Genomic DNA, 13,426 nt, shown 5'->3' on the forward strand with positions numbered 1-13,426 from the left:
CAAAGCAAGGTCATGTGTGCCCGGGACCTGGCATGATTGGTGCAGGTGGCTTTTAATGTTTGTTTCATTTTTTAAAGCCTTGGAGCCATTTAGAACTGGGAGGAAAACGCCTCAGCCCAGAGAAACGACCTTATGTACAAAGAATCACCCATGATTCCCAGGTGTTCCTGGTCCTCTCAAAGACTGTTTCCCAGGGGCTGGGGGGTCGGAGGGGGAGGTGGTGCAGGGATGGAGGGAAAGCCAGATGCATGGGGCCGGGAGGGAGGATGGTGTGGGGGTGGGGATGGGGGAACCCCGCCCCAGAACACTCACACAGTAGAGCTGCGGTGACTTCTAATGGGCAGGCCTTGCTCGGCCCTCACCAGCCGCTGGTAGGTGATTCCTGTAGCCAGAACAAAGGAGGGTTGGTCGGTTGACCTGCTTCTCCAGCAGTCATGGCCTTGCGGTGGCCCTACACCGGCCTGCAAAGCTCCCCCCGTGCCCCTGGAATGATGCTCAGGTCCCACGCAGCTCGGCTCCTCACGGACGATGGGTGCGTCACCCAAGGCTTCAAGGTGGGTGGTCTGCAGCGGCCCAGGGGTTCCCTGGCCCTCTCGAGGTGCAGGGGCTCCCCCGAGGGTGTGGGGGCCCCCAGCTCAGTCTCCTCTGGCCCTCTGCACCTCTGCCCAGCTTCCCAGGGGCTCTCAGGGCAGCTTGGCCTCCCTGCTGCTGTCTCTCCCAGGCTGAGCCCTGCCTCTGCCCCGGCACCAAACTAGCCAACGTCTCACCCTTGCTCCTGCAGGCTGACCCAGGCCCGTGGCTGCAGAACAGACTGTCCACAGGAAGGACATGGTTGTGGGCCCACCACGGGGAGATTCAAGCACCCTTGGTCCTCTCCACCAGCAAGAGCCCCAGAAGCAGGGGCTGGGGTTCGGAGGGCAGGTAGGGGTCCCTGTCAGGGGGCAAGGCTGCCCTGGAATGGGTGTGAGCGGGGAGCAGGAAGGCGAGCCCCTCTGAAAAGTGCAAAGCCCCAACCAGCAGGGATCAGAGGCAGCTGCCAACAGAAAGGCCGTGATTTTTGTCCGGTCAACTGCAAAAAATAAAAATGACCAGTTTGTGCTGTTCTCATTTAGGACCTAATTGCTTTGACTTGGGGGCCTTTTGCGTGTTGTTTCTCTGACGTAATTGTCACATGTTTAGAAGTTCATGTAATAGGAAAGTCCCTGAAACGGGCTACGGCTATGGGGACCTGGGCCGCCACCTGGTGGCCACTTGCATTCATGACAGAGGCAAGCTCCCCTCAGGGCTCCCTGCAAGCCCATCAGTGAAATGCTGTCCGTGAACTTCAGTTGTGCAGTCTTCTCCTGACCCTTCCGCCCATGAGATGGCCTCCAGCTCTGCAGAGCCACCAGGCCTGGGGGAGTGGAGTGAGATCTGCCACCCCCGCTCCTTCACTGCCCTGCCCGAGGTCACCCTGAAGGACCAGTCCACGCTCTGCTAGGCCACTCTTCCTCATGGGCCACACACAGCAAAGACCTGTGGGCATCCACCCAGCACCCACCCCCTTCTTCACCAAAGGGACCCTGGGCACTGAGCGATAGGTCACATTTCTCAACCTGCCTTCCAGGGGTTGGGTGGGGGTTCTGGAAGACCCCTTTCTGTAACTCCCACTTTCCTCCTTTCTGTTAACTGGTATAGGGTCACGATGGCCGGAGCTCCTGCAGCCATTATTAGACCATGAAAGGGCATTGAGGGTGAGGTTTTCTGCTAAGCATGGTGGAGCAGAAAGAAAGGAGAAGCCTGGTCTAGAATGTTTGTGCGATTCCTGTGCCAACCCTGGACTGCCTTCCAGTGGATTTTTTTTTTTTTTAATATAAGAAAAAAACAAACTCCTATGAGTTTCCACCAATGTTATACTGGGGTTTCTGTCATGGGCAGCCAGCTTATTTCTGATTCATCCTACCCTGTGATTTCTGAAACACTGGCTCCCCACTCTTTTCCCTACATCTCCTTCTGTGACTCCGTAATACAAGAAATAGATATATGGCCTTACTGTTCTCTTTCAGTTCCAGGATCCTATCTGTCCAGAGTCCCACACTGCATGGACTTATTTCTCCTTAGCCTCCTCCACCTAGAACGCTTCCTCAGTCTGTCCCGGTCATCTGTGACCTAGACTCAAGAATCCTGATTGGTTATGGTAGAACGTCCCTCGATCTGGGGCTTTTCATGTCATCCCAGGATTGGAGGGAGGCAAGAATCTTTGACAAGTACACCAGAGCAGTGATGTTGCGTCCCTCCTAACCACTGTTTTTCAATCATAAAAATCTTTCATTGATGTTATAACATCAAATACTCAAATTTTTAATTGTTCTTTTTTTTTTTTTTCTGACAGACCCCTTTTGGCCAATTGTAATTAAGACTTTGAAAGGGAGGGAGTGGATTTCAGTTATAATGTTTTCTCCTGCCAGCTGCATCCTTCCCTCACTTTGCATTCTTAGCGAAGTGGGGTTTGCAACTGGCATCTGAAATGGGGGTGGTCTAGGGGACTGAGCTCTTGACCCATGGGGTCTGCGTTAAATGTGGGTAGTTGGTGCCAGAACCACACTGGGTCTTGGGACACTCAGTTGGTGTCTGGAGTGGGGGAGAATTGGTCATGGTTTGGGGTGCACAGGTGGGACTATGCATTTGGTGTGGGAGCATTCTTTGAGGAAGACCCCCATCCGCTAGTCAGAGACATCTGACTTTCCTTCAAGGGTTCTACATCCTCTATTCCATAATCAGAGGCGCTCCCCCCCCCAAAAAAAAGCCTGAAATGCAAATGCCTCTGGTCAGTAACGTCCTGAGAGAAGCTTCTGGCCACGGAAGATTATTCAGAATTCACCTGCCACCAGCTCAAGGGCCAAAGTGACTGAATCTAGGTTTGCACCTGCTTCAGCAGAGGGTTGAAGGATTGAAGGCACCAAGTGAAAGGAAAAGTGGCTGAGACTGCCCGGGGAAGGAACGAGCTTGCGAAATGGCAGCTGGGACAGTCCCGGGTTTTCCCGTCACACACAACTCCCGGCTTATGTCTCTGGGCAGAAAGAGCTTTATGCAAATGTGAGAATAGGTTTCTGGAGTCAAAGGATATGGCTTTTGGGGATCCAACAGACATAGGCTCCAGGGGTGGAGAGCCTGTCAGCTCTGTGAGCATGGGCGAACCGCTCACCTGTCTAGTCTTCGGGTTCAACCTCTGGAAGACGAGGATAAGCTACAACCCCACAGGGTGTTCTAGGATGGGGGAGACCAGCCCTTCCCCGTGGTCAACGCCCGGGCCAGCACCAGCCTCATCCCCAACGACAGTCCTGCTTTGGACAGAGAGCTCCTGTAACTTGTCCAAGGGCGTCGGCCAGAAAGTGACAAAGCATAGGTCCTACCAAGGCCCGTGTTCCTTCTCTCACACCCGACTTCAGAGCATGGGCAAGACACGGGAACCTTCTCTGAGTCTCATTTTCTCCTGCATGAAATAGGAAGCCTATGGCTTTTCCCCCTCTGCTCACAGGGCCGTGGTCTGGGGGAGAAGCCTTCGGTGTGTGCTTTGGAAACTGTCCTGAGACTCATGGGTGATGCCCCCTGTCGCCGCTCACGATTACAGATCCACTCTTTGCCGGCAGGTTTTGTGGTCTACGCAGCCCCGCGGGGGTTGGAGTAAATACCCAACAAACATGCGGGCTGAAGCCGAGAGGGTTGTGGTGGGCGGGAGCCGGCAGCGCTGACCTGAGGTTTCCTGCCACCCGCGCCCGGGACCAGGGGTGGTGGGCCAGCCTACTGGGGTAGAGCCAGGAAGAAGGGGGCGGCCCGAACGCTGGATAACCTGCCCACTTCCTCTGCCCACCAAGCCACATCAAAGCGGGATAAACTGTTTCACTGGTCGCCATGGCAACTGGCTCCCTAAGGCACCCTGGGTGGAGGGCCTGGCTCCAGGCTCCCCCGTCAGGACCTGTCTCTCCAGCTCTGGCTGCTCAGAGCACCAGCATCCCCCTTCGCAGTGCTCCGACAGGGAGGCGGCATGAGGCTACCCATCCTACAGATGAGAAACGAGAGCTCCTGTAAGTTAAATACGTGTCTTGCCACAGGGGACACAGCTCCAGAATTTGAGGCCACCACAGCGTCATACCAAGTACCAGGAACCACTAAGTGATTCAGCCTCAGCTTCTCCTCGGAGAGCTTACTCTGCAGCCTCTGTTCCAGCCTCTGTCCCGCTGCCTCCCTCGGCAGGGAGGATGGGGGACGGGGACCTGCCATAAGGGAAAACAGTCCCACGTGCCCTCACAAAAGCTTGGCTACAGCCCTTTCCAACCATCCCACTTCGGGATCATAGAGGAAAGGGTGATTTAGCCCAATTTGCTAGTCACCACTGGCCACGGCTAAGGTTCTGAGAAGTGGGAGGTGAACCTGGGGGAGGCGGGTGTGGGGGAGACGACTGAAGGGATTTTTGTCCCGTAGAAAAGCACACCCACAGGCTACGGTGTTACCCCCCTCTATGATGTTAACCAATTCCGCATCTAATTCTGCAATCTTACTCTGGTTTATCAAGAAACTTCCATCGGGCTCTCATATCCTCCTTTAAGCCAGCCCTGCCATCTTGCGGGTTCCCTCATTAATGAGCTCAGTGTCTTTGACGAAGGCTCCCTGTGTTTCTACTTGTTAGGGGTTTTTTCTGTTTTTTCTTTTTTTTTTTACTGTTTGGAAATGACTCTCTGACATGCCGAAGAGTCCGTGATTTCCTATTTCGGTTCTGCTTTCCCTGGAAGAGGACGAGTTCCCAGCACAGGCAGGACACCACCCTCTCCACACAGGTGCTGGCCTTCCCCTCCATCACCAGGACATCTGCGGTGTCACACCGTCCCCCAGGCAGTGTCACGGAGGGAGGCGCTCCGCAGTGAGGGACCAGACTTCCCAGGGTCCTCTGCTCTGAGCCCAAGAACCCTATCCCATCTCCAGCTCTGCCTGCTACTCTGCCTGACTTTTGTTCCCCAGGCGTAGAACCCTGCCGTACCAGCATCAGACCTTCTCCCTCCGCAGCCTGCCCTCCACGCTCGCTGGGCTGCCCAGCAGACTGCCCCACCCAGATGCCCCCCTCCCCTGCAAACATCTCAAGGCATAGCGTGCGTTCAGCGGACAAGAGCCGGCTGGTACTACCTGACATTGGGAACGGTCTCCCTGCGTGCAGGGAGGTGATGGTCTCCCCCAGCCCTACATTCCCCGCTCTCCCCTCCTCATTTCAAAGTAAAAAAGAGTCACTTAGATCTGTGATTACCCACTGAAGGCTCTCCTAGGGTATTTGCATTTTGAATCCTTTCTGTCTACCTTATAGGAGGGAAGAAAAGCTTAGCCTTCTTGTTAAAGGAATTCTGGTCCCCAGGAAGAAGCCCTGGCAATGCAGATCTGGTGGTTTGGGGGAGCAGGTGGGGGGAAGGGAATGGAAGAGATTAATCCTGAACTCGCTAGTCCACTTAGGGCGCCTCGCAAAGTTAGACCGGCGAGCTGTCTATTCACCACGTGCCTAAGCACCTCTCCTCGGGGCCTCCCCGGTTTCTAAATTCTTGCGCCCACGCCTCTAGGATGCGCAGAGGTCCTAGGAACAGGTGGGCTTTGGGGCCCGCCTACCCTAACCTGAGCCCATTCCCACGGATTGATTGGCAGGAGAAGGAGAAGCTGATTGGTTGGGAGAAGACAGATCCACAGATGGACTGGGAGGAGACAGATGAGCGGATTGGTCGGGAGGAGACAGCCAGCCTGACTGACTGTTTGGGGGCGGACAAATCAGATGGTTGGGGAAGGAAGGCAGGAAGCCCCCCACTCCCCGCCACCACCACCACCACCACCACCACCACCACCACCCCCGGAGTTGACACACTAAGCTGCCTTCCTGAGCTCTCTTGGGTTCCAGGAACTCCGGAGAGCAGGATTTGGTGTTCCTGTCCTGTGTGTGTGCAGTGTGCCTTATGAGAACTAGGTGTCGTGGGCGCTAAACAGCGTCTGGTACCTATATAAATTTAAGAGAAAAAAAAATGGGATTATAACATATAGCATTTGGGGGGCCTGCTTTTTAACTCAACAGATGACTCGATATCTTTTGCCCTCGGTGCCTCTGCCTCTATATCCTTAATGACTGAATAGCTATAGAAAAGCTTTAAATGTTCCCAAATCTGTCAGCCTTCTCTTTGATCCTTTTCGCCTTGGGTTGCAGGGGGGAGGTTACCATTTGGTATCTCTTCTCCACTCTGCGTGGGTCCTGTAAACTACTTTTCTTCTATTACATTCATGGTCTCTTTTTTCCACACTTTGACCTTCAATCCACCTGAAATGTATTTTATGTTGGAGATCGAACTCTTATTTATTGGTTTGTTTTTGAGATAGAACCGTAGCTCAGTTTTGATGGTCGGTCAGTGGTCCTGATGCCATTTGTCTAAGGATCGAGTTGATTTCTCCCTGGTTTCAGGCCACTTCGTCATATAACAAATCTTGATTCAATCTGGCAATGCCTCTCTTAGATTACTTCTCCTTAAGTTTGTTTCTCTGTGTAGGTAACATAGAAGAGAGATTCGTGTCTCTCTTTCTTCTTTTATATGTTTAGTTGCTATTATAAATTGTTGGTTTTTTTCCCCCATCACTGTGTCCTCTGACTGGCAAATGCCATTAGCACTCTCTTAACTAGTTCAGTCCGTTCTGTGGGTGAGTCTCTTAGTCCTGACAGATAAGCAATTGCCTGATCTTGGCATAATTAAAATATTACTTTCTCCAGAAGAAGAAATATTCTATTTTTGCCTATTTGCATAGGCAAAACACCAATAAGCACAGAAAGGAAGGTCGCTGACTGAAATGGAAATGCCTCTAGCATTTCCCTGTGGGCTGTTACCCCCTTAAGAACACTTCTATATATTACCAGGGTTTCCGGTGTTAGGGATGAAAGTTGAGTTTTATCAAATGTGTTAAGGGCATCACTAAGGACGTTTACATGACGTTATTCCTTTGAGGCTGATGAATTACTCTCTCGGGCCACCTTGCGGTAAATGTTACCTCCTTAGGTTTTCTCTTGCTCTAGAACGGCTTGCCGGGCCCTCATTTTTGTGTTTATTTGGAGCACTTGCCATTTTTCAAGAATTCCTCCTTTTCAGACCCCACATGTACAAACGTGGCACCAGGCCCTTGTCCACACCTGTCACGGCGCCCATCAACCTGTCCGCCCCTGGCTGGGGTCACTCCCCTGGTCAGAGCGCCATCCGTCCACACATGCATTTCCCTATTTGTTCCTGAGGCAAAGAGGACCAGCAGGGGCCTCTGGTCAGTATTACGTGGGCTCCTCTGTCTGACCCAGGCAGTCTCGGAAACTCTTTGGTGAACCAGAGTCCAGGCACAGACCGTGCAGCGGGGTCTCCTCGCCCTGAACCCCTGCTGCTTCCCCTAAGAGTTCTCCTTTGCGTTGCCGCCTGTGCTCACTGCTGTCAGCCACCGGGTGCCGCGTGCACCGCGAAGTCCCCACGCCTGCCACGCCAGCACTCACCCGGGGCCTTGAGCTCAGCGTCGATGAAGGTGAGCAGCTCCTGGGAGATGCTGCAGTAGGGAACGGGCCAGGTCAGGAAGCGGTGGTAGGTCCTGGCTGCTTTCAGAAGGAGATCCGAATCAGGTGGGAAGTGTGGTGTCTGGATGGAGAGAGAGGTCTGGCTGAGAGAGAGCTGCCTGATACTCCGCAACAGACCCTGCTCCTTTCTGGAATGTTCCACAGAAGGCACTCTGTTCCCGGCAGCAGTATGTCCCGGGACAGGGGAAGAAAGAACCGGAAGTTATCCGCAGGGAGGGAGTTACACATGGGCCGGATGGTACCCGGGGGCCATGCTTTCACCCCACATAAGACCCAACACGTGAGAGTGCCCCTTTGTAAAGCTGTCACCCGGGGCGGGGGGGTCAGCCTAATGATGCCACTGCTCCTGGTCATTTGGGGAATGGTCTTCAGTGGCTGAACCACCTGTATTTGCATATCCCCACTTGAGGCAAAGGTTATGCTCGGAAGTGGATGGGATCCCACATATATGTGGCCATTCGATGCCACCGGTCTGGGGAAGACGGGATGCTCACCCCGGGGGAACCGACTCTGGGGGTACAGAACGGGGTGGGCCGGAAACCCCTCAGCAGAATCTGTGTCACAGCTCCTGAACGGGCGGGGATGACAGACTCCCCACGGGAGCCCAGCTGTGCCAGGCACCACAGCATCCGCACGGAGCCCTGAGGCCTCTCATGGTAGCCCCCCTGGAAAGCCATCAGACAGCTGACACCTGTTTCAAGGTCCCGGCTTATCTCTGGAGGAGTGAGATCCTCCCTCCCCAGCCTCTCCTGCCTCCCCCGGCCCGCCACACTGGAACTTACACAGAGGACAGTTGAATAGAAGAGAAGGGCCAAGGGCGCGAGAAGGTCATAAGTGCCCTTCTCTTGGACCTGCGGACAGGACAGGAGGAGAGCGTGAGGTTCATCACAGGTGCAGAACAGAGTGGCGTTTTCTTGTTCTGTCCTTTCTTTCTTACGGGAAAAGTAAGGTAACCACAAGGCAATAATTTGGGAAATACAAGTTTAAAAAAAAAAAGCACTCACAATATCTCCCCTCCAAACGCAATCACCGCTCATGTCGCAATGAGTTCTCCTAACATCATTTTTTCTCTGTATTTTCCTCTGCAGACATGTAAATCAGTGTGTGTATATTTTTATTCATTTTTAACCTATTATTATTTATAAATGAATTTCTGTTTTGCTACATCATCTCTAAGACTACCTTTTCCCCCTGCTCCTAGTTACACATTTCCATTTTATTTGGGTTGTATTTTTTCAAATTTGTTGTTGTCTTTTTTTTTTTTTTTTTAAGATCTTACTTATTTACTAGAGAGAGAAAGATAGCAAGAGAGAGAGTGTGAGCAGCAGAGAGAGGGAGAAGCAGGCTCTCCACTGAGCAGGGAGCCTGACATGGGACTCGATCCCAGGACCCTGGGATCATGACCTGAGCCAAAGGCAGACACTCAACCCACTGAGCCACCCAGGCGCCCCTATTGTGTAGCTTTTAATTTATAGATTTCTTTTCCTGATGTCCCAATATTAGAAGTGTTTGTTTTTTCTTCCCTTATGGATTTTTGCTTTGGCAAGCAAGCATCATATTAATATTCATATACACTTTTTCTTCTTTTCTCTGCAGCTTCATTTTCTTAAATGTAAATTTTTAATGCACTTAGAATCCCACCTGCTGTGTGGTATGCGCTAGGAAACGCACTCTGCATTTTTTCAGACGTTTAGTCAATTTTCAGTACACCGTTTAATAAATCTCACTGATGCATTTTTTATACATTAAAATTTGTTTATACCTTTGGATAATGCCCATCTTTTTATTACCTGCGCAATATTTCTTCTGCTAGATCTCTGTCATTTATTAGCTTCATTCTGGACCTTTGAGATTATCTTGCTGCTGTTTTAAATCCTTTTACAATGCACGTTACTTTGTGCACATGACTTTTTTCCACAATTTGGATTATTTCTCTAGGTTCGAGTTCAAGAAATGGGATCAACAGATCAAAGCCCATAAACATATTTCTGACCTTTGAAGCACCCTGCCAAGTTACTCTCCAGAAGGACTGTGCCAATTTTAATATGCTGTGCATACGAAAGCACGGGTTTCACTCTAACCCTTCCCTGCATTCCTCATTGTAATTTTTTTTGCTGATTTGCTAGGCAAAGACTGTCTCATTATGGTTTTAATTTGCATTTATTTTATTGTAACCGAGGCAACATTCTTTCCATGTTTGTTTCCAAGGTTTATGTACTCCTCAACTCATTCTTTGACCCACTTGCCACCATACATTTGCACGGGATTTAGAATCCTTCGGTCAACATGCTAAAGGTGTTGGCCCCTTCCGGAACTCGTGGGCATCAGAGATGCAGAGAAAGGCCCACCCTCTGTGCTGCACTGAGAATTCTTCTCTTTACCCTGAACCATGTGCCTGATACACCCGCTCCTTGGTCCCTCCTACAAATCCTCCCCTATTGCTACATGGCTGCAGAGAATTGCGTTTATAAACTAAACACCCCAAAGGCAGTTTAAGCAGGCCAACTGAGTTGGCCTGCTTATTATGGTCGGGGTCTAACAGCACCTTGTAAATGGTGGTACCAGAACTGGGGCCTTGGGTGTTCTGATAAACCAAGACAGTTCAGGGCAGCTGAAAAAGTCACATGTTTAAAAAAAAAAAAAAAACACTTAAGAAGACAATTCTTTATAGAAGAGCTAGCACCCTCTTTATGGATCCCCAGCTGCTCTAGAAGCCCAGCCCAGCTGAGCCTGAAACACGCCCTTCTTCTTAGTCGGAAAAGCCTCTTCATATGGTCTCTCTGTTTAATCGGTTTTCTCTTCTGTGTCTACTTTCCTGGCTCTTTCCAAGGAAAGGAATTCGGGAGAGCTTCCTCCCTCCTCTCTAGTGAATACCCAGACTTGCAAGAAATGTCTGTCTTAGGAAGCAGCTGAAAGTGGGGGGCGCCTGTGGGTTCAGTCGGTGGAGCATCTGACTGTTGAGCTGGGCTCAGGTTGTAATCTCAGGGTCATGAGATCGAGCCCTGAGTCGGCTCCATGCTGGGCGAGGCTGCCCGAGATTCTCTTTCTGCCTCTCCCTCTGCCCCTAACCCGCTTGTATTTGCTCTCTCTCCCTAAAAAAAAAAAGAAAAAAAGAAGAAGAAGAAGAAGAAGAAGCAGCAGCTTAAATTCAGAATCCGGACTCCTGAATTTTAGGAATCCTCATTCTCTTACTGAAAGGACAACAAGCCCCTCCTAGAAACGTTCAATCCCCAAGCACTGCTGGAACAGAAAAGTCAGGGGTTCCCAGTGCCCTTTGTCAACCCCCCACGCTGGGCCAAGCACACCCCAGAACCAGCACTCCATGGGGACCTTTCCCTCGTGTCTTTGACCCCTGGCCGGCGCCCACCTCTCGGGTTTTCTGCAGGATCTGCTCCAGGAGGATGAGGAAGTGGCCCGGGTCCCTGCTGACCAGCTCCTGCAGGCTCCAGCAGTTGAGACACAGGCCAGCTGCAACGGCAGAGAGAGAGGTGGGAGTTCGGGTCAGGTCCGGAGAGCAGCGGGAATCCCCGGGGGGCTGCACGGGGGCCCTCCTGGTTAAAGGGACTGTCTGAGAAGACTCTGGATCAACAGCCAACACCATCATGCCTCATCGAGACGAGTGCCTGCAGTCCTGCAGAGAGCAGGGCTCATGAGACACAGAGACAGGCTAGGGTCCCCTTGAGAGGCCACGATTCTGCGGGTCTGGGCCCTACAGTGGGTGCTGGAATCTGCAAGGTGCAGGGAAAGAGGGCAGAGGCAGAAAGTTCTGGAAAGAGGAGAAGAAGAGTCATGGCAAGCTCCATCCCAAAGCAAGACCAAGCCTCCGAGAGAGACCAAGAGTCCACCCTGGGACTGCCTGGTGGGGGGCCCAGGAAGGGGGACGCTACATCCGTGTAGCTTTTGAAAGCCAGAGTGGGCACTTCTGTCCTTGTGTAACTTCCCCAGACTTCCTTACTGTGCCGGGCTCTATTTCCCCATAGGCAGCAGTGGTAAACCCCTGGAAGTTAGCGGGGTGCACATGGAGGCCCGTGTGCTGTGCGCATGTGCGCGTGGTAGAGGCCAGCGTAGCGGGGGGAGGCGAGGGGAGCCAGCCGTGAGCTGCAGGGAGTTTGTGCTGCGGGCACCTTCAGGAGCTTGGGCTCCTTACAAGTTTGGGGAGACCCTCACAGCGTTTTCATGCGGACATGGGGTTTTGTAAAATTGGCCAAAGTCAGATAATTTTGTCTTCTTTTACGTAATGATGCCGCCCCCCACCAACTCTTGTCTATGCTTAGGTTCTATCCAGACCGTAGGCAGTAAAGGACCACTGAGTGACCCCTACTGTGTGCCGATAAGGTGCTAGGCTCTTGCATACATGGACTCTGTCCCCCTGAGTCTCCCCTCCGCCCTTCAGGAAGAGGCTCCTGTGGCCGCCACTTTCCCTTTACAGGCGAGGCAGGTGGGGTCCCAAGTGGTTAACCCATTCATGTGACAGCAGCCAGTGAGAGACAGCTTTAATCTAGATCTCTGTAATTCCAAAGACCAAGGAAAACATCTCAGAGGAGGTGACACTTGGTCTGAGGCCTAGATGAGAAGGAGCCAGCTACGTGCCATTCCGAGGGAAGAGTTCCAGGCAGCAAGTGAGTGCAAAGGTCCTGAGGTAGGAAGGAACCAGGGAAGGAACCGGGTATGTTCAAGGAGCAGTGGCTACCTATCTCATGGGGTAGTCAGAGAGGCAAGTGGGATATGGGATATGAACACTCTTAGAAGCATGAGAAATGATCAAAAGTAGGCACCAGTCTTCAGAGATAGAATCGCCCCTGCCTGCAGATAAGCCCGTTCCTGGGTCCTGGGAAACATGTGACGTGGAAGCTTCCTGATCACTGAAGCTCGGCTGAGATTCCCCCCTTGTCCTATGGGCAGAAAGGAGATGGGGTTCTGGAAGGAACAGAACCCAATGCAACAGAATTCTGGGGTGAGTCATCTATGAATTCCGAGCAGTTCTTTTGGAATCAGCAGCTGTGGTTCTTCTAAGCAGGACCCATAGCTTCTTCCAGGACCTGTGTTTCTGATGCAAGTGAAGAAAGCAAGATAGCCCTGAGGAAGAGCAGGAGGAAGAGGAGGAGGAGGAGGAGGAGGAGGAGGAGGAGGAGGAGGAGGAGGAGGAGGAAGACATCGGGGGAAGACAGAGTGCCACGTTCTGAGGGGCTACTCTCCATCAGGTGCTGTGCCGCGCACCGGCTCAGGGGAGGTCTGGCTCTAGAACCAGAACCCGCCAGCTTCTGTAAGCACTCCAGGGCTCACCGTCACACACACACACACCCCGAGGCTTTTTGGGCCCCACCAGCCCCTCTACCCTCCCCGCCTCCCCCCACTGGACCTACCTGACCAGGAGGTGGAGCAGCGGCTGAGGCTGAGCCCATGCAGGCAGCGGTCCAGGGCATGCTGGATGCGGTCCTCCGTGCACGTCGTGGCCCCTGGCTGCATCCTGAGTCATCGCCTGCACAGGGGACAGACACCCGTCAGCCGGGAGAGCCACAGGCTGGAGAAGCACATGGACCGGAGGCATGGAGCTCCCTCAGCCTCGCCGAGAGCGCAGCACGGGAGGGCGGGGGTTACAGTCGCTGCAGCTCAATAGCTCAGCGATGCAGGCTGTAAGGTGAATGGGGGCCCGCCTGCCCCACCCGGCAGCAGCAAGTGTCCCCATGAGTGCCCGGGAGGAGCCACACCCCAGTGGGCAAGAGGACTCCTGGAGAAAAATCAGAATCACGTAGGGAGGGGGCTTTTTCTCTGCCCCCCCCCCTCAGGCCCCAGGGATGGGCAGGGGGAAGGCTGCCGAACCTCAGT

General features: G+C 52.7%; 1 protein-coding gene across 4 annotated transcripts in view; it reads right to left on the reverse strand.

Moving 5' to 3' along the window:
- Positions 1-13,426, reverse strand: part of PIK3R5 (phosphoinositide-3-kinase regulatory subunit 5) — a 62,651-nt gene that overhangs the window by 9,857 nt on the left and 39,368 nt on the right. For all 4 annotated transcript variants that reach the window (XR_004280493.1, XM_032320422.1, XM_032320423.1 and 1 more), the window contains exons 2-6: positions 12,964-13,079; positions 10,968-11,068; positions 8,383-8,451; positions 7,523-7,661; positions 313-382 (exon numbers count right to left, since the gene is read on the reverse strand). Coding sequence is in view for 3 of the 4 variants with exons in the window: in XM_032320422.1 (XP_032176313.1) it covers positions 313-382; positions 7,523-7,661; positions 8,383-8,451; positions 10,968-11,068; positions 12,964-13,066 (482 nt within the window). In the remaining variant the exon portion in view is untranslated. The remainder of the gene's footprint in view (positions 1-312; positions 383-7,522; positions 7,662-8,382; positions 8,452-10,967; positions 11,069-12,963; positions 13,080-13,426) is intronic.

The sequence above is a fragment of the Mustela erminea genome, chromosome 18, assembly GCF_009829155.1.
Source record: "Mustela erminea isolate mMusErm1 chromosome 18, mMusErm1.Pri, whole genome shotgun sequence".
Taxonomy (NCBI): Eukaryota; Metazoa; Chordata; class Mammalia; order Carnivora; family Mustelidae; genus Mustela; species Mustela erminea.